The following is a 21775-nucleotide window of genomic DNA, read 5'->3' on the forward strand; positions in this document are numbered from 1 at the left end:
GCTCTTCCAGCACCACTAATCCAGAATCTGGTTTCCAGCATCTGCAGTCATTGTTTTTACCTCTTACATGTTAGTAAACAAGAGGTGCTTTAGAAGTTAAGCACCAGCTCTACCTTGTCAATATCTCTCAAGTCCAAGCATTGCCTCTATGTTTGTTCAACATTAAGACTGGGCCTCAATCCAGAGGTCTGTCTCCCATATAGTTCCTGCACTAAGACCTACTTGCCAATCATCCCTGTTTCTGCATTCTGCTTTCAGATTCTCCAATGCCTCAATTTTAAAATGTTTAGTCTTGTCTTCAAATCAGTCCATGGCTCCCTACTCACTAAATCTGAGACATCATCCAGTTCCCAAACTTTCGAAGAACATTGTTATCCACCAATTCTGATCTCTTGTGCAACTCCATCACTGCTGGCAATGCCTTAAGTCAACTAAGAACTAAGCTCACGAATTCCCTCCCAAAATCCCTCTGCTCCTACATCCTATATACTTTTAAAATCTTCATTGAAAATTAGCTAATTGACCAAGCTTTTATTGCTTGTCTTAATATTCTCTTCTTTGATTCAATGTCAGCTGATGACCGATTTCACTCCTATGAGGCACTTTGGGACATTTCCTGCATTAAAGGTGCTATATAAAGACAGACTGTCATTACTGCCCACATTCTCCACTCCCTTGAGGCGGCACGATGGCTAGCACTGCTGCCTCACAGTGTCAGGGCCCCAGGTTTGATTCCTGCCTTGGGTGACTGTCTGTGGAGTTTACACATTCTCCCCGTGTCTGTGCGGGGTTTCCTCCGGGTGTTCTGGTTTCCTCCCACAATCCAAAGATGTGCAGGTCAGGGTGGATTGGCTATGCTAAATTGCCCATAGTGTTAGGTGCCTTAGTCAGGGGTAAATATAGGATAGGGGAATGGGTCTGGGTGGGTTACTCTTCGGAACGTTGGTGTGGACTTGTTGGGCCGAGGGGCCTGTTTCCATACTGTAGGGAATCTCATCTAAAAAGTCATGTTCAGCCATGTGGATTTATTGATAAGCTGATGTGAGCATAAATATTAATATAAAAATATGTATCATGGATGAAAATAGCTACAAGAGAGCAAAGTGGTTTGACATTTCAGTTCCTTCTGCAGTATCAAGCAATTTGTAAGAGATACACAATCTCTATGAAAATTCCTAATGTGCAGTTATATGTTTTCAAATCTAGGCTGATGCTATAATGTAAATCTGAGTAAGTGTTGCTTTTTATCTGCACTTCATTTGTTCATTGGGAACTGTTGAGGTGACTTTGGCCCCCTTAATTTCTCAACTTTTTGAACTCTCTGGACCCCACTCCTTCAGGTCCAACCCTGATCTAGTTATCAAAGCTGCTGATAAGGGTGATGTTGCTGTGGTTGCTGACCGCTACCTCCCGGATGCTGAGTGCCAGCTCTCAGTGACTTTCTCCTACCACCTCCTGGATCATGACCGCATCATTGAACATCAAATGTTTTTTCCAGACTCTATCTGACCTTATCTTCACCGGAGATCTGCCTTTCACAGCTTCCCATCTTATAGATCCCCCCAACCAAATACAGCCTACTTTGACCATTTTCTTAAAATCCACAAACAGGATCGTCCTGGCAGACCCAGCAGTTTAGTCTGTCCCTACCCACTGAAATTATTTCTTCTTACCTTCATCCTATTTTCTTCCCACTTACACTTGTGATTGTTCTGACGTTTTACGTTGGTTCCATAATTTTCTCTTCATCATCTCATTTTCTCTAAGTCAAAGGTGTGGCTACTGGTCTCTGCAGGAATTTCACCTGGCTCTTCGTGGGATTTGTAAAACACTCCTTATTCCAGTTCTATTCAGACCCCTATCCACAACTTTTTCTTCGATACATTGATGATTTCTTCCGTCCTGCTTCCTGCTCTCACCTTGAATTGGAAAAATTAATCATAGAATCTCTCCAGTGTGGAAGCAAGCCGTTCGAGTCCACACTGACTCTCCGAACAGCATCCCACCCAGACCCACACAATCCCTGTAACACTGAATTTTCCCGTGGCTAATCCACCCTAGACTGCACATCCCTGGACACTATCTGCAATTTAGCACAGCCAATCCACCTAATCTGCACATCTTTGGTCAATGGGAGGAAACCAGGGCTCCTGGAAGAAACCAATGCAGACATGAGGAGAATGTGCAAACTCCACACAGACAGTAACCTGATGCTGGAACTGAACCCAGGTCCCAGGCGCTGTGAGGCAGCAGTGCTAACGACTGAGCCACCATGCTGCCCAGTTTTCAGTTTTGCTTGCAATTTCCATCCTTCTCTCACCTTCACCTGTCCATCTCTGACTCTTCCTTTCCCTTCTTTGACTTCACTGTTTTCATTCCATTATAAGCCCATCAACTCCTCACTTTCCATTCACTAGTCTCTGCATTCAAAGGATCATCCTCCGCCATTTCTACCACCATCAACTCCACAAAGCAAAACTGAAAGAACTGTGGATGCTGTAAATCAGAAAAAAAGGTGAAATTGCTCAAAATCTCAGCAGGTCTGGCAGCATCTATGGAGAGAAATCAGAGTTACCATTGTAAGTCCAGTGACCCTTCTTCTAAAGAAATGTTAACTCAGATTTTTCTCCACAGGTGCTGCCAGACCTGCTGAGACTTTCCAGCAATTTCTGTTTTGGTTCCAACAATTCCGCAGTTACCTTCACTACAACACCTTACACTGTGCTTGCTGCAGGATTTCCACTCCATTCTCCCAGTTTCTCCATGGCATCTGTTTAGATGATGCCACCTTCTACCAGGCTACATCGAACTTGATCTCAATTTTCCTCAACCAAGGACACCCCCCTCAGTTTTGTTTGGCAGAGTGTTAAGCCATATCTGACCCATTTCCCATACTTCTGCCCTCACCTTTCCCCTTTCTTCACAGAACAATGATAGGGTTCCCTTTGTCCTCACTTTCCATTCACTAGTCTCTGCATTCAAAGGATCATCCTCCACCATTTCTACCACCGTCAAACACACCTTCTCCTTCACTCCAACATTAAAATTCCACAGGGACTATTCCTTCTGTGATATCCTGGTCTACTACTTAATCACTCTTAACACTTCCTAACTGCCCATGGTACCTTTCCATGCAATTATAGATGGTGTAACACTTGCCCATTCACTTCTTTTCTCCTCATTTTCCAAGACCCCAAACACACCTTCCAGGTGAAGTAGCATTTTACGTGTGGTTTTCACAAACTAGCCTCCTGTATTCACCACTCACAATGCAGTCTCCTTTACAATGGCGAGAACAAATGCAGACTGGGTGACAGCTCTGTGGAACACTTCTGCTCTGTTTGTCGAAATGACTCTGACCACTCCCCCACCAGTTCTTTGTTATTTCAATAAACTACCTTTCAGGCTATAATAAAAACAGAAATTGCTGATGAAACATGGTCTTCCCAGCCCCTCCCCCACTCTTCATTCCTCTCATCAACCCTTCCTTCTAGCCATCAACCGAGTTCATTCCTCCCATCGACCACCCAGGTCGTACCTGCCTCCTATCTCCAACTCACCACCCTGCTCACCCCCCACCCCCATTATCTTCAGCTCCCCTTTCACCTATTCCCAGTCCTGAAGAAGGGTTACACCCGAAACGTCGACTTCTCCACCTCCTGGTGCTGCCTGGCTTGCAGTGAAATATGGTGGGCCGAAGTGTCGATTCTGTACGGTTCTACCATTTCATTTTCCATGAAGGCACTCTACAGCTTCAAGATCTCAATACTGAATTCAATAACTTTAGAGACTGACTGTATTGTTTGATCTCAATTTTTCTCACACTCCCCTCCACCTCCACACCTTTGTCTTTTTTAATGGTTAGTTTACATTGCGTTTAGTAGTGAAGACCAATTCTATCTCTTCCACACCTTAATTTACAGCCATTTTACATCTTTTGTTTTCTTTCTCCACCATTAACAATCACTTTGTATTTTGCACTGGGCCTCTACCTATGTCAAAAGTATGCATGAAAATTCAACACTTCTCAGTTCTGAAGCAGAGTCATTCTGGACTTGATATGTTAACTAAGTTTCTCTCTCCATAGATGCTGCCAGGCCTGCTGCATTTCTCCTTGCTTGTTTCAGATTTCAAGAGTTCATTGTATTTTGCTTTCACCCCCTCAGAAGACGATGAGAGATGAAAAAATGAAGTAATTATTTTACATTTGCTTCCTTTCTCTTTCAGATCTTAATCTGTATTTCATAGTATTTGCTTATCCCACAAGATTTAGATCTAATTCATATTTCCTGGAATTGGCAGTCTTATGGTGTAGTGGTAACATTCCTAATTCTGGGCTAGACACTCAGGATTCCAGTCCCATGCCAGGGACTTGTCAGCTAATGGAAAATGTGTTTCTAATGTGGCCAAACAAGCTGATGATTCATTCCAATGTGCCCACTGGCAAGTGGTAAGACATTAATAAGAGTTATCTCTTCTGTAATAAACAAAAAGTGCTGAAAAACTGAGACGGTTTGGAAAGAGAAACAAAGAACAAAGAGCAGTACAACACAGGAACAGGCCTTTCAGCCACCCAAGCCTACGCCGACACATGATGCCTTTCTAAACCAAACATTTCGACATGGTCAGTATCCCACTAATCCCAGTGTATTCACGTATCTGCCAAGATGCCTCTTATATGTTGCTATTTGTATCTGCTTCTACCACCTCCTCTGGTAGTGCATTCCAGGCACTTACTGGACTCTGTAAAAAAAACCTGCCTCTCACATTTCGAAGAACAAAGAAAATTTACAGCCCAGGAACAGGTCCTTTGGCCCTGCAAGCATGAGCCAACTGGCTTTCACATTCCACTAGTTGCCATGGTGGGATTTGAACCTATGTCCCCAGAGCATTATCCTGAATCTCTGGATTCCTAATCGAGGGACATTACCACTACTCCATTGATCCCCTCGATTGCCTTTAAACTTTCCTCCTTTAACCTTAAACCCATGTCCCCATATCATTGATATTTCTATACTGGGAAAAAAAACCTCTGACTATCCATTCTGTCAATGCCTTTCATAAATTTGTTAACTTCTATCAGGATGCCCTCAGCGTCCGACCTTCAAGTGAAAACAAGCCAAGTTTGTCCAATCTCTTCTTTATAGTTAATACCCTCCAAACCTGGCAACATCCTGGTAAACCTCTTAAATTTCTTCTCCAAAGCCTCCGCATCCTTTTAGTATTGTGCAACCAGAACTCTATGCAATATTCCTATTGTGGCCTAACTAAATTTCTATGCAGCAGCAACATGACTTGCTAATTTTTATACTCTATGTCCTGATTGTTTCAGGCAAGCATGCCATACAGCTTCTTGACCACCTTATCCACTTGTGTTGCCACATTCATGGAAGTGTGGACCCATGTGCTTAAATCCCTCTTGTATGTTAATGCTTCTAAAGTGTTATGCCATTTACTGTACACTTTCCTCCTGCATTATCTTCCAGAATGCATCATCTCGCACTTGTCCAGATTAAATTCCACCTGCCATGTCTTCACCATAGTCTTCAGCTTATCTTGGTCTTACGATATCCTCTACCAATCCTGCTTACTATCTGCAGCTTCCTCAATCGCTCTGTCATCCACAAACTTACTAATTAGACCACCACACTCTCCTCCAAATCATTTTTATATATGGCAAACAACACTGGCCCCAGCAATCATCCCTGTAGAACACCAATGGTCACAGAACTCCAGTCAAAGAAATACCCTTCCCCTGCTACTGTCTTCTATAAGCAAGCCAGTTTTTTATCTATCTTATAAGTTCATTGCAGATTCTATAGGACTTCACCTTCTGTATTAGCCTGCCATGAGGAACCTTGTCAAAGACTTTGCGAAAGTCCAAACAGACTGCCTTTACTGGCCTAAATGAGTCCTAGTCAATATCGGGAAGATAAAACCGTCCCCACAACAACAATGTTGTTTACATATTTTTCCATAATCTGTCCACATTCCATTGGTGGCTCAGTGGTAGAATTCTCACTTGCCACGCGGGAGGCCCAGGTTCGATTCCTGGCCAATGCACTGCAATGTTTTATGGGCAGCACAATGGTTAACACTGCTGCCTCACAGCGCCAGAGACCTGGGTTCAATTCCTGCCTCGGGCAACTGTCTGTGTGGAGTTTGCACATTCTCCCCGTGTCTGTGTGGGTTTCCTCCCATAGTCCAAAGATATGCAGGTTAGGTGAATTGGCCAGGCTAAATTGCCTGTAGTGTTAGGTGAAGGGGTAAATGTAGGGAGGGGTCTGGGTGGGTTACTCTTCGGAGGTTCGGTGTGGACTTATTGGGCCGAAGGGCCTGTTTCCACACTGTAAGAAATCTAATCTAATCCCATATCTGTTCCTCTATCACCTGCTGGCTGTTGGTAGGCTTGTAGGACAATCCCATCAAAGTGACTGCACCCTTCATATTCCTGAGCTCTATCCATTTGTCCTCCTTTAATACAGCTGTGATATTCTTCCTTATCAATAACGCAAATCCCAACCTGTTTTACATCCCTCTCTATCATACCTGAAACATCTAAATATTGGAGCTTTAAGCTGCCAGACTTGCCCTTTTTCAATGATGTCGCTGTAATAGCTACAACATCATAGTTATATGAAGTCATCCAAGCTCTAAGTTCATCTGCCTAACCCTATCTGGCATAATTCGCACATTAAAATAATATACTAGACCACCAGTCCCCCCATGTTCAGTAACCTCTCCAAGTCAGTTCTTTCTCTTAGCCTTGCTGGCCTGAGGTTCTAACTCCTCCTGGTTATTTTCCTCAGTTCCCACACCCACTACACTAGTTTAAAGCTTCCTGGGTGACACAGGCAAACTCTGGATTAGTGGTGCTGGAAGAGCACAGCAGTTCAGGCAGCATCCAAGGAGCTTCGAAATCAATGTTTCGGGCAAAAGCCCTTCATCAGGAATAAAGGCAGTGAGCCTGAAGCATGGAGAGATAAGCTAGAGGAGGGTGGGGGTGGGGGGAAAGTAGCATAGAGTACAATAAGTGAGTGGGGGAGGGGATAAAGGTGATAGGTCAGTGGCGGGGGGAGGGTGGAGTGGATAGGTGGAAAGGAAGATAGGCAGGTAGTACAAGTCATGGGGACAGCGCTGAGCTGGAAGTTTGGAACTAGGGTGAGGTAGGGGAAGGGGAAATGAGGAAACTGTTGAAGTCCACATTGATGCCCTGGGGTTGAAGTGTTCCAAGGCGGAAGATGAGGCGTTCTTCCTCCAGGCGCCTGGTGGTGAGGGAGCAGCGGTGTAGGAGGCCCAGGACCTCCATGTCCTCGGCAGAGTGGGAGGGGGAGTTGAAATGTTGGGCCACGGGGCGGTGTGGTTAATTGGTGCGGGTGTCCCGGAGATGTTCCCTAAAGCGCTTTGCTAGGAGGCGCCCAGTCTCCCCAATGTAGAGGAGACCGCATCGGGAGCACAGATACAATAAATGATATTAGTGGATGTGCAATTAAAACTTTGATGGATGTGGAAGGCTCCTTTAGGGCCTTGGATAGAGGTGAGGGAGGAGGTGTGGGCGCAGGTTTTGCAGGGGAAGGTGCCAGGATGGGAGGGTGGGTTGGAGGGGGGCGTGGACCTGACCAGGTAGTCACGGAGGGAACGGTCTTTGCGGAAGGCAGAAAGGGGTGGGGAGGGAAATATATTCCTGGTGGTGGGGTCTTTTTGGAGGTGGTGGAAATGTCAGCGGATGATTTGGTTTATGCAAAGGTTGGTAGGGTGGAAGGTGAGCACCAGGGGCGTTCTGTCCTTGTTTCAGTTGGAGGGGTGGGGTCTGAGGGCGGAGGTGCGGGATGTGGACGAGATGCATTGGAGGGCATCTTTAACCATGTGGGAAGGGAAATTGCGATCTCTAAAGAAGGAGGCCATCTGGTGTGTTCTATGGTGGAACTGGTCCTCCTGGGAGCAGATACGGCGGAGGCGGAGGAATTGGAAATACGGGATGGCATTATTGAAAGAAATAGGGTGGGAAGAGGTGTAATCCAGGTAGTTGTGGGAGTCGGTGGGTTTGTAAAAAATTGTCAGTGTCAAGTCGGTCATCATTAATGGAGATGGAGAGGTCCAGGAAGGGGAGGGAGATGTCAGAGATGGTCCAGGTAAATTTAAGGTCAGGGTGGAATGTGTTGGTGAAGTTGATGAATTGTTCAACCTCCTTGTGGGAGCACGAGGTGGCGCCAATGCGGTCATCAATGTAGCGGAGGAAGAGGTGGGGAGTGGTGCCGGTGTAATTACAGTAGATTGACTGTTCTATGTAGCCAACAAAAAGACAGGCATAGCTGGGGCCCATATGTGTGCCCATGGCTACCCCTTTGGTCTGGAGGAAGTGGGAAGATTCGAAGGAGAAATTGTTAAGGGTGAGGACCAGTTCAGCCAAACGAATGAGAGCGTCGGTGGAAGGGTACTGTTGGGGATGTCGGGAGAGGAAAATACGGAGGGCTTGGAGGTCAGTGTGCCAGACTACCACTGCGCCCCCTTTATCTGCTGGTTTGATGGTGAGGTTGGGATTGGAGCAGAGGGATTGGAGGACTGCACGTTGTGAGGGTGAGAAGTTGGAATGGGGGAGGGGGGTGGACAGGTTGAGGCGGTTAATGCCCCGCCGACAGTTGGAAATGAAGAGGTTGAGGGCAGGTAATAGGCCAGCGCAGGGTGTCCAGGTGGATGCAGTGTGTTGAGGTGGGCGAAGGGGTCCTCGGAAGGTCGGCGGGTGTCGTGATTGTGAAAGTAAACTCGGAGGCGGAGGCAGCGGAAGAAGTGTTCGACATCACAGCGTGTATTAAATTCATTGATGCGTGGACGGAGGGGGATGAAGGTGAGTCCTTTGCTGAGGAATGATCGTTTGTTCTCAGTGAGGGGAAGGTCTGGAGGGATGGTGAAAACTCGGCAGGGCTGGGATCTGGTGTGGGTGTGGAGCTGGGAGTGGGGGCGGAGCCAGTAACTGGAGTGGGTGTGATGTGGGGGGAATGGGGGTGGAATCATGAGCAGGGGTGGTGTTCCCCTCAGGGTTCTGGAGGCCGGGAATGGTGACAGTGGGATCTGTAGGGGCGTGTCAGCAGAATGCAGGTGAGTGGCGTTGGTGGGGGGGGGGGGAAGTGGTGGCAGACACGACAGTAGGGGTGGCGGATGTCACTGAGCTTGTGACATCAGTGATGATGTGAGGGACGGAAGTGATGTCACGTGTGATGCATGAGGAATTGTGAGGGGTGGAAGTGGTTGTGGGAGTGGCCATGATGGGGGCGGAAGTGACATCATCAATCAGCGTGGGGGTGGCAGCTGCACCAGCTGCATGGCTAATGGCGTCCAAGCAGTTCCAGAGGCCGGGGGAATCTTCTGGAATGTTTGAGGAGCGCTGGTTATGGATGTGGGTAGATAAAAGTTTGTTGTACTTACAGTTTTTGATGTTTGAGATGGAGTTGAAATACTGTTTGTTGAGAGTATGAATTCTCCTGAGGATGTAGTACAGAGTGAGTCCTTTGCAATTCTGAGAGTGCGGCCCTCAGCTGAGGCAGGGCTGACTGTAGAGGTTAGGTGCTGGCACAGTGCTGCAAGAGTGGAGCGGAGGATCTTGAAGGAGAAGTCTTGCTGGTGTTTTTGAATCTATAGTCTGTATTGTTTGTCTTGTTCGGGTCCAAACTCTGCTGGTTTCAGGGTGGCCCGGAGTCAGTGTGGGATGAGTTGGTTACGGAGGCAGGCACTGAGAAGCAAATGTGGCTGTGGTAGCGAGTTTGTTTCAGGACATGGTTGAAGAGCTTCAGGGCAGAGGAAATGACCTGGGAGTTGCAGTGGGAGAGGGACTCCCTGAGATTCTTGTAGACAGAGGAGGAAAACTTCTTCAAGGTAGGCATCCTTAAAATCAACTAGGTAAAAACAATGACTGCAGATGCTGGAAACCAGATTCTGGATTAGTGGTGCTGGAAGAGCACAGCAGTTTAGGCAGCATCCGAGGAGCAGTAAACTGCCCTGCCAGGATATTGGTGCCCCTCTAAGCTAGGTGCAACTCATCCTTCTTACATAGGTCCCAACTGCCCTAGAAGCCCTTCTTCCTACACCAGCTCTTTACCAACATATTTAACTATACTATCTTTGTATTGCTAGTTTCACTGGCATGTGGCACAGGGATTAATCCTGGGATTATAACCCTATAAATTCTGCTTTTCAATTTACTATCTAACTCCCTGAAATCATCACTCTTCCTGTTTATGTCTTTAGAACTAATTTTTTTTATTCATTCACGAGCTGAAGGCATCACCAGCTAGGCCAGGATTTGTTCCCCACCCCTAATTGAGCTACGACTCAAACACATTGCTGTGGTCCTGGAGTCACATGCAGGCTAGACCAGGTGAGGATAGTAGTTTCCTTCCCTGAAGGAAATCAGATGAACTTTTCCGACAATGGATTCATGCTCATCATTAGATTCTTAATTCCAGATTTTTTATACTGAATTCAAATTTCATAACCTGTTGTAGCAGGATTTGAACCTGGGTCCCTAGAATATTACCTTGGTCTCTGGATTAACAGTTCAGCGATAATAACCATTAGGCCATTGCCTTGATGTATACCACAACCCCTGGTTGCTCATCCTCTCTTTTGAGATTGTCCCAAACCGCTCAGAGACATTCTTGACTCTGGCACAAGGGGGAGGCAACACACAAATTTGGAGACCATCTTACAACGCAGAAATGCCTACAGTCCTCTATTACTACTACCCTACTGCACTTTTGGCTCTCCCTACTGTATATAGAGCCAACTGTGGTGTCACTGCTTTGGATGCTGCTGTCACCATCCCCTGATGGGTAATTCCTCCAAATAGTATCTTGTTATACTTGTTACTGTATACTTGTTAGAGAGAGGGATAGCCACACGGGGACTCCTACACTGTCTGCTGGCCCCTTCCAGTGGACACCCATCTATCTGCTTGAACCTTGGGTATGTCCACATCTCTAAAACTCCTACATATGACACTTTCCCCCTCCTGCCTGCTCCTCAATGTGTCCAATGGTCGATCTAATCAATCTGTGTGTTCTGTTAGGAGCTGCAATTGGACACACTTCCTGCAAATGGACTTGTCGGGGACATAACTGTCTCCGATTTCCCACTTTCCACAGGAGAAGCATACTATCCTGTCAACAGACATTTTATCCTGTAGCAAAACAGAGTAATTCATCAAAATTTATATTAGATTAATTTACTGCTAACTGGATGGTCTCTAGTGTTAGATTCTCACTAAAATATACCACAGATTATTCTGTAAACAATAGTCAGGGTATTACTCTAAATCCCAGTACTGTCCTACTGTCTTCATTACTCTAAAATCTTACAGGTATATACAGGAAATTGAAGGTAAGAGAAAAGAATCACCTGACCACTACTTACCAATCAGGAGCCTTTCTGTCTGAAATGTCACTTTTGAACTTGTGATGTCACGAAGTGCAGCTCCCATGATACTCCCTGTGTAATGGATCAAGATGAGGCTGCTCCTTGAAACTAGCAGAAGTAGTGACCGCACCAACTTCTCATAGAATCCTCCTTGATCCTCACCAGCACCCTCTATTGGATGTTGTTCCTTCTGTTAAGCACTGGGTCCTCTGAGAACCATAATCTCATTTGTGGTTCCTGTGCGAGTTTCTTCCAGAAAACTCCTCAGTCATTTCTCACCAGGTCCTCACTTGGAAGCTCCTCTTCCTAGTGAGCACGGGGTCCTCCGAGATCCCTTTCTAAGTCGTGGTCCGTGCGCCAACTTCTACCAGAATCCTGTTCAGTCATTTTTCACCAGTGCCCTCTCATTGTCAATGTTTCAAGCTCAATAATACTCTTCTTCAATTACTTAATAGGAAACCAATACTCTAAATGATATTCAGTCAATATTAGTTTTAGGTTGTTGAATAAACATCATCAAACTTTAGATAATGGTATCTAATTCCTTTAAATTGGTGTCAGGGAATTCAAATCTGTTTTTAAATGTTATCAATCTCCACAGGATTCATAATATTTTGAATATGTGGCATTAATTTTTATTTCATGAATGCAGATTTTTGGTTTTTACAGCCTTTTAAATTCTCAATTGCAATTTTTCAAGTTTGTATGATGGTAAATCGAAGCTTTTGAACTCTTCAGCTGTAAATCTGTTTCATGTCAAGAGAAACGCAGGACAGCCACTGATGTAAAAACTAAAGATGTTTTTCATATTGCAGTACAACTATGTTAAAGTCTCTGGCCCCCATGCATACTCTGCAGAGTTGTGAAGGTGACTGTGTGACCTTCAAAACAGCAAACAGGGAAAGCAAGTGGAGCATAATTCATACTGGAGGGAATCCCAAACTCAGAAGAACCATTTTAATTTAATGTTGAGTTTGAACAACTCCCATTTTGGATGTTGCAAAAACCTTACCCTGCAGTGTTTGTGGCTCAAATATTGATGGAGTACATGGCCTTACCCATCCTGCAACAGCATTTAAGAATCATGAGTCATAGAGTTATAGAGATGTACAGAATGGAAACAGACCCTTCGGTCCAACCTGACAAGGCCAACCAGATATCCCAACCCAATTTAGTCCCACCTGCAAGCACCTGGCCCATATCCCTCCAAACCCTTCCTATTCATATACCCATTCAATTGCCTTTTAAAAGTAGCAATTGCACCAGCCTCCACCACTCCCTCTGGCAGCTCATTCCATACCCGTACCTCCCTCTGTGAAAAGCTTGCCCCTTAGGTCTCTTTTATATCTTTCCCCTCTCACCCTAAACCTATGCCCTCTAGTTCTGGATTCCCCAACCCCAGGGAAAAGACTTTGTCTATTTATCCTATCCATGCCCCTCATAATTTTGTAAACCTCGAAAAGGTCACCCCTCAACCTCCGACGCTCCAGGTAAAACAGCCCCAGCCTCTCCCTATAGCTCAAATCCTCCAATCCTTGCAACATCCTTGTGAAGCTTTTCTGAACCCTTTCAAGTTTCACAACATCTTTCCGATAGGAAGGAGACCAGAATTGCACATCATATTCCAACAGTGACCTAACCAATGTCCTGTATAGCCGCAATATGACCTCCCAACTCCTGTACTCAATACTCTGACCAATAAAGGAAAGCATACCAAATGCCTTCTTCACTATCCTATCTACCTGCGACTCCACTTTCAAGGAGCTATGAACCTGCACTCCAAGGTTTCTTTGTCCGGCAACACTCCCTAGGACCTTACCATTAAGTGTATAAGTCCTGCTAAGATTTGCTTTCCCAAAATGCAGCACCTCGCATTTATCTGAATTAAACTCCATCTGCCACTTCTCAGCCTATTAGCCCATCTGGTCAAGATCCTGTTGTAATCTTAGGTAACTGTCTTTGCTGTCCACTACACCTCCAATTTTGGTGTCATCTGCAAACTTACTTACTGTACCGCTTATGCTCGCATCCAAATCATTTATATTAATGACAAAAAGTAGAGGACCCAGCACCAATCCTTGTGGTACTCCACTGGTCACAGGCCTCCAGTCTGAAAAACAACCCTTCACCACCACCTCTGTATTCTACCTTTGAGCCAGTTCGGTTTCCAAATGGCTAGTTCTCCCTGTATTCTGTGAGATCTAACCTTGCTAATCAGTCTCCCATGGGGAACTTTGTCGAACGGCTTACTGAAGTCCACATAGATCACATCTACCACTCTGGCCTCATCAGTCCTCTTTGTTACTTCTTCAAAAAACTCAATCAAGTTTATGAGACATGATTTCCCATGCACAAAGCCATGTTGACTATCCCAAACCAGTCTTTGCCTTTCCAAATACATGTACATCCTGTTCCTCAGGATTGTCTCCAACAACTTGCCCACCACCAACATCAGGCTCACCGGACTGTAGTTCCCTGGCTTGTCCTTACCACCCTTCTTAAATAGTGGCACCACGTTTGCCAACCTCCAGTCTTCCGGCACCTCACCTGTGACTATTGATGATAGAAATATCTCAGCAAGAGGCCCAGCAATGACTCTCCAGCTTCCCACAGAGTTCTCGGGTACACCTGATCAAGTCCTGGGGATTTATCCACTTTTATGCGTTTCAAGACATCCAGCACTTCCTCCTCTTTAGTATTGACATTTTTCAATATGTCACCATCTATTTCCCTACATTCTATTTCTTCCATGTCCTTTTCCACAGTAAACACTGATGCAAAATACTTGTTTTGTATCTCCCTCATTTCCTGTGGCTCCACATGAATCCTTGCTGATCTTTGAGGGGCCCTATTCTGTCTCTAGTTACCCTTTTGTCCTTAATGTATTTGTAAAAACCCTTTGGATTCTCCTTAACTCTATTTGCTGAAGAAATCTCATTTCCCCTTTTTGCCATCCTGATTTCCCTCTTAAGTATACTCCTACTGTCTTTATCCTCTTCTAAGGATTCATTCGATCTATCCTGTCTATACATGACATATGCTTCCTTCTTTCTCTTAACCAAACCCGCAATTTCTTTAGTCATCCAGCATTCCCTATACCTACCAGCCTTCCCTTTCACCCTGACAGGAATATACTTTCTCTGGATTTTTGTTATCTCATTTCTGAAGCCTTCCATTTTTCCAGCCGTACCTTTACCTGCGAACACCTGTTCCCAATCAGCTTTTGAAAGCTCTTGCCTCATACCATCAAAATTAGCCTTTCTCCAATTTAGAACTTCAACTTTTACATCTGGTCTATCCTTTTACATCACTATTTTAAATCTAATAGAATTATGGTCACTGGCCCCAAAGTGCTTCCCCACTGACAGCTCAGTCACCTGGGAGAAAGTGAGGACTGCAGATGCTGGAGATCAGAGTTTAAAAATGTGTTGCTGGAAAAGCGCAGCAGGTCAGGCAGCATCAAAGGAACAGGAGAATCGACGTTTCGGGCATAAGCCCTTCTTCAGGAATTGTCATTCCTGAAAAAAGGGCTTATGCCCAAATTGTCGATTCTTCTGTTCCTTTGATGCTGCCTGACCTGCTGCGCTTTTCCAGCAACATATATTTTTAAGCTTAGTTACCTGCCCTGCCTTACTTCCCAAGAGTAGGTCAGGTTTTGCACCTTCTCTAGTAGGTACATCCACATGCTGAATCAGAAAACGTTCTTGTACACACTTAACAAATTCCTCTCCATCTAAACCCTTAACACAATGGCAGTCCCAGTCGATGTTTGGAAAGTTACAATCCCCTACCATAACTACCCTATTATTCTTACAGATAGCTGAGATCTCCCTACAAGTTCATTTCTCAATTTCCCTCTGACTATTAGGGGGTCTATAATACAATCCCAATAAGGTGATCATCCCTTTCTTATTTCTCAGTTCCACCCAAATAACTTCCCTCGATGTATTTCCAGGAATATTCTCCCTCAGCACAGCTGTAATGCCATCCCTTATCAAAAACACCACTCTCCCTCCTCTCTTGCCTCCCTTTCTATCCTTCCTGTAGCATTTGTATCCTGGAACATTAAGCTGCCAGTCCTGCCCATCCCTGAGCCATGTTTCTGTAATTGCTATGATATCCCAGTCCCATGTTCCTAACCATGCCCTGAGTTCATCTGCCTTCCCCGTTAGGCCTCTTGCATTGAAATAAATGCAGTTTAATTTATTAGTCCTACCTTGTTCCTGCCTGCCTTGACTCACTTCTGTTCTCAACTGTACCAGTCTTAGATTGATCTCTTTCCTCACTACCTCTCTGGGTCCCACACCCCCACCTTACTAGTTTAAATCCTCCCGAGCAACTCTAGCAAATTTCCCTGCCAGTATATTAGTCCCCTTCCAATTTAGGTGCAATCCGTCCTTCTTATACAGGTCACTTCTACCCCAAGAGATTCCAATGATCCAAAAATGTGAATCCTACTCCCATACACCAGCTCCTCAGCTCATCTGCTCTATCCTCTAATTCTTGCCCTCACTAGCTCGTAGCACTGGGAGTATCCCAGATATTACTATTCTCGAGGACCTCCTTTTTAAATTCCTGCCTAACTCTCTGTAATCAGATTCTCAGAATCTGAAGATCCCTTCAGAATCTCAACCTTTTCCCATCCTATGTCATTGGTTCCAATGTGGACAATGACCTCTTACTGGCCCCTCTCCCCTTTGAGAACATTCTGCACCCTCTGAGACATCCTTGATCCTGACACTAGGGAAGCAACACACCATTCTGATTTTTCGCTGCTGGCCATAGAAACGTCTGTCTGTACCTCGGACTAGAGAAACCCCTAACACAATTGATCTCTTGGATCCCGACGTACCCATCGTTGCATTAGAGCCAGTCTCAATAGCAGAAACTTGGCTGATCATGCTACATTCTCCTGAGAATCTATCACCCCCTATATTTTCAAAGACAGCACAGATCTTCAGTTTTTTTTTAAAGCACTGCTCTTTAACATCAAAGAAGACTGAATGAGTCAGTGAGAATTGAAAATACTCTGGGCTGGATGACTTTGATTGATAGGCTATCTGATTTAGGCTATATAAAAAAATAACGTCTGATCATGCAGTTTCAATAGAGTGCTTTGTTGATATTTCCCCAATAGCTACTATTATGACATTAAGGATGCTCGGTCAAACTTGAATAGTGACAACTGTCAACATTAAGTTTGAAATTCATGGTTTTGATTGACAGTTTATGGAAGTTATTATGGGAATAGATATATTTAATGTACAGGCTGCATTGGAGTTTGTTTTATTTATAAGACATTAGTCACTTCAGGAGATTTGAAAGCTTTATGGATTTTATGAAGAAGTTTTCACTCTCTGCTGTACATGATTGAGACATTTATCAGATTGTTAAAGATATATTTGTATCAACTCAATGTGGTTCTTGAGGTGTGTTTATGGTGGTAACTGGGTGAATGGCTTTGCAGGTGGCACAGGACTGCGTGAGGACATGGTGGTGGGAAGCAACCATTGTTGGCATGAGAATTATGGGGATAATGGGGGTGGGTACAATACATAACTTTGTGTGGGGATGAGTTTGTGCATGTGTGTGGGGGGTGGGAGAAGTTGATGGCTTGAGGTTGGCCAGGTATGAGTTTCCTGGTTGGGGCTGTTAACCTCAGGCCAATCAGGGAGTCCTGGCTGACAGATATAACAGAATTATGGCCCGGGTGTCCTTGGAGAAGGAGCACGCGGTGTCCACCAACACCCTGGAGTTGTGACTGGCCACTTGGAAAAAAAAAAAACAGAATTATGGCCCGGGTGTCCTTGGAGAAGGAGCACGCGGTGTCCACCAACACCCTGGAGTTGTGACTGGCCACTCGGGTGTAAAAAAAAAGAACAGGAATATCCAACACCCTGGAGTTGTTCAGGGAGAGGTGGGCACCACAGGGAGTGGAGTGCATTATTTCCCCCTCCAACTCTATCTTGATTTAGTAAAAAAAACCAAAATTATTAGGGATTTTCCACAGTCTAGGCATTGGCTCTAAGCCAGCTGGTCAGAGTCCATGTAATGTGCAGGGGCAAAATAAAAGGTGACTTGGTGATGGGATACCGGCCTGCGTGGAGTTACTTCAAAGTTCTAAAACAGCTGGAATTAAATCTCAATACTAAGGTAGGCTTTCTAACAGTTTGCCTTGCCTGCCCATGTGGCCAGTTACAATCAGTTTCCAAGGTAGGCAGGAAACCCTTGAGTGAAAATCCCACAAAGCAGGGAACATTTTACAATGGCAGGTCCAGTGATTCATAAGATTTTCTTAAACAAGTATTCGCTTCAGTAGCAAAAATCTGCTTCAAGGGCCTTCCTCAGCCAAGAAAAACAGCAGAATGTTTGATTCACTAAAGCCGGTGCCTAGAAGATTCAATATAAATTTGAGAATCCAGTAAATTTATCTTGGCTTCTCCTAGTTCCAGAAACGTACATGTTCTGAGCCAGTAGCTGTAAATAGTGCAGTTTGTTTGACATAGTAACTCAAATCACAAGGCCCTCCACCTAGTGGCATAGCCAGGAACTGGTGAAATAGCCAGAAACTGGTAAACTGAACATAACAAGCAGTCACTTTGAATACAAAGTCCAGACACAAAGGCAGGTCCTCTGTCTAAGTATGTGCCAAGTTATAGTTGTGATATTTTATTTCCTGTAGGAAAGGGAAGATTGAGAGCTGACCTGAAATTTATGCAGCAATTTAATATTGCAGACATAGAGAAGTCATTACTACTGGTAAGTGGAAAGTGCAAAATTCAAAGCCATAAAGAAAAGATAATCAAGAAGCAATTTGTGATAATTCATATCCTCAAAGTTGTTAGTGTTCTACCACTTTGAGTATTTGAGGAAAATAATACAGATGCATTTAAGGGTAAGCTGGAGAAGCATATGAGGGAGCAATGAATGGAGAGACATGTTGATAGGTCAAGTTAAGTAAGCAGTAAGAGGCTTTGGAAAGCATAAATGCTAGTGTCGACCTGTTCAGCAAATGGCATGTTTTTATGATATAAATCTGTCTGTTAATATAATACAATAAGTATCTCATGATTATTTTTTGTTTGAGATATTTTCTCACAAGTGACAAATACCCAGATGAAATTTATTATAAACTTAAAAGCTCACCTTGCCTTTAATAGTCTGAATGACTTTTCTGTCCCCTGTAGTCAAGGTATGATCACTACTGCAGTGTTCTCCCGCAGTGACAGAGCTGAGATTGGCATTCAGTGTTGTGGATGTTTAAAATGCACAATTTAAAATCAGTACCAAGGTGTTTAAACAGTGGCCAGTAAACCAGGGAATTTATGAGAGCTGGCAATCAGTTTTCTAAAGCCAAAGTTGCTTATGTTTTATTTGTACTGATTTTGCTACTTTACTGAATCATTGAATCATACAGAATAGAGTGAGGCCATTTGGTCTATTGTCTCTCTTTGAAAGAACTATCTATTGACTGGTTTTTCCTGTTTGAATTTTAGGAGGCCAGTGGTTTGTAGCATTATTACTACTGGTAGATAAAAACCTTATTTAGAGACAAAAGTTTGCTTAGTAACCATAGCTTGCAGTATGTGCAAAGGAATGGAAATATTCATTTTGACTTGCTCTTGCTTCACAGTGCACACCTAAGCGGCTATCAATACAAAAAGCTTGGAAATGTCGGCATGTGTAATCTATTGGTGTTCCCTGGCAATACTTCTACAGAGCCTTGTGTGTTAGCCTATGGGATTAAATCTTTGGATTCATTTCACCAAATTTTATGATCCACAACATGAAATCCCAAGAAAAACTGAATTCTCGTACTGAGCTGCTAATGATTTACTAGACATGGCAAACATTCAAAAACAGGCTGACAAATTATTCTGAATTGTACTCAGGAGATGAAAGAAGTGAAAACAGAACTAGTGGAAAAATAATTACAGCAAGCTGGAATCCGTTTATGAATTTAGCAGATGTTGTCCATTTTTGGCAAGTCTCAGGAACTTTCATTTATCATTTAAGACATTTTAAAATATCAATCCTTTGATGACAGAATTTTTTTGATTAAACATAATTCTAAATAAATTCATTTGTGCAACAGTATGAATAGCAATGTAAAGGTTGTGGACAAAAAAGTGTACCAACAGATAATCTAGTCAAGACCAGATTCTAAACAAATTAATTAGATTAGATTAGATTAGATTAGATTACTTACAGTGTGGAAACAGGCCCTTCGGCCCAACAAGTCCACACCAACCCTCTGAAGAGCAACCCATCCAGACCCATTCCCCTACATTTACCCCTTCACCTAACACTACAGGCAATTTAGCATGGCCAATTCACCTGACCTGCACATCTTTGGACTGTGGGAGGAAACCAGACCACCGGAGGAAACCCACGCAGACACAGGGAGAATGTGCAAACTCTACACAGTCAGTCGCCTGAGGCAGGAATTGAACCTGGGTCTCTGGCACTGTTTTTGAATGTTTGCCATGTCTAGTAAATCATTAGCAGCTCAGTACAAGAATTCAGTTTTTCTTGGGATTTCATGTTGTGGATCATAAAATTTGGTGAAATGAATCCAAAGATTTAATGTTTCTGGTCAGCCTACTGCACAGAGATTTTGAAGAAAAGTACAATTTCAAGGGAATTTTGAAATTCCACCTTTCACCTTCGGTCCAAATTGATTATTAAATAATTTGTCTGTAAAGACTCCTAAGGTGGGAAAGAAGGTGAGGGATAGATGGAGGTGAGTATAGTGGGGTCACTGTTCAAACTAGCAAACTGTTCAGTCATTCACTGAGAATCAGAATGTAATCTTTCTTAAATCAGGATTGATCCACAATCTTCTGTGGCTATTTACCTGTCGTATAGTGTCATATGATCTAGGTCTGCAGAGTTCACCATCTGTCTGCAAAAATGGAGTGTCAAAGCCATACCATACACTTCCTGTCTGTTTCATCATTGGATCTGCAACTGATAACTGAGGACTTGGGATCCTAGTATCAGGTGTATCTGTAAGGAGGTACAAGAAAAGTGAAATTTTAATGCTTATATTAACACACTTATACATGCTGACTATCGAAAGCTGCTTTTGTACAATGTGAAAAACCCATTTTAATATTGCATGCTTCATCCTGAATGCGTAATGCAGTCAGTAGTAACCTGAAAACAAAACTGTTCAAATTGTTCACCCAGTTAAAACTATTTCACACTGTTTTGCTAACATCTGAACAGCAATCAGGAGCCAATGGTGGTGACACAGCTTTGCAGCAAATAACAGCAACTACACAAAACAAAACAAACTTGTTTGGAAGTTGTTGCTGCACTTTGACCAATACTTTAATACATAGGCAGATGGGGCAGCATGAATATGACAACCATGGTTACAGTGTAGGTCCCAATTAATGCAGTCTGGATTGCTTTGTGAGTTTTGTAAAGACACTGATAGAGGATTGGCTGACTGGCTGAAGGCAGAGAGCGGGGATAATGGGATATTTTTCAGGAAGGCAGCCAGAAACTAAAGGAATTCCACAGGGGTCAGTCTTGCGATCACAACTATTCATGTTGTACATTAACAATCTGGTTGAAGGAACTGAAGGCATTGTTGCTCACTTTGCAGTTGACACAAAGATAGTTGGAGAGATGTGTAGTGCTAAGCAGATGAGGAGGCTGTAGAAGGACTTGGACAGGATAGGATAGTGTGTAAAGTAGTAGCAGATAGAATACAATGTGTGAGGCTATATATTTTGGTAGGAGGAATGCAAGCATAGACTACTTTATATTTAGGGAAAGGCTTCAGAATTCTGAAGCACAAAGGGACTTAGGAGTCCTAGTTCAGAATTCTGTTAAGGTTAACATGCAGGTTCAATTCGAGTTAGGAATGCGAATGCAATGTTAGTATTTAGCATTTCAAGAGGGCCAGGATACAAGAGCAGAGATGTATTGCTGAGGTTACATAAGGCGCTGGTCAGACCACTTTTGCAACATTGTGAGCAGTTTGGACCCTGTAGCTAAGGAAGGATGTGCTGGCACTGGAGAGGTTCCAAGGGAGGTTTACAAGAATGATCCAGGGGATGAAGGAATTGTCATTTGAGGAGCAGTTGAAGACTTTGGGTCTCTACTTTGTGGAGTTTAGAATGATGAGAGGGAATCCTGATTGAAACTTACTGAGAGGCCTGGATAGAGTGGGCTTGCTGAAGATGTTTCCACTAGTAGGAGACACTGGGACCCAAAGGCACTGCAACAGAGTGAAATAATTACTCTTTAGAACTGAGATGAAGAGGAATTTCTTCAGCCAGAGAATGGTGAAACTCATTGTCACAGAAGGCTGTGAAGGCCAAGTCATTGAGTGTATTTAAGACAGAGGTAG

At 43.9% G+C, this 21775-nt stretch overlaps 1 protein-coding gene across 1 annotated transcript in view; it reads right to left on the reverse strand.

Moving 5' to 3' along the window:
* Positions 1-21775, reverse strand: part of arhgef28a (Rho guanine nucleotide exchange factor (GEF) 28a) — a 462887-nt gene that overhangs the window by 88552 nt on the left and 352560 nt on the right. Inside the window, exon 33 of the mRNA XM_072548108.1 lies at positions 20267-20418. Coding sequence (XP_072404209.1) covers positions 20267-20418 — 152 coding nt within the window. The remainder of the gene's footprint in view (positions 1-20266; positions 20419-21775) is intronic.

This window comes from Chiloscyllium punctatum, chromosome 2, assembly GCF_047496795.1.
Source record: "Chiloscyllium punctatum isolate Juve2018m chromosome 2, sChiPun1.3, whole genome shotgun sequence".
NCBI classification, from domain to species: Eukaryota; Metazoa; Chordata; class Chondrichthyes; order Orectolobiformes; family Hemiscylliidae; genus Chiloscyllium; species Chiloscyllium punctatum.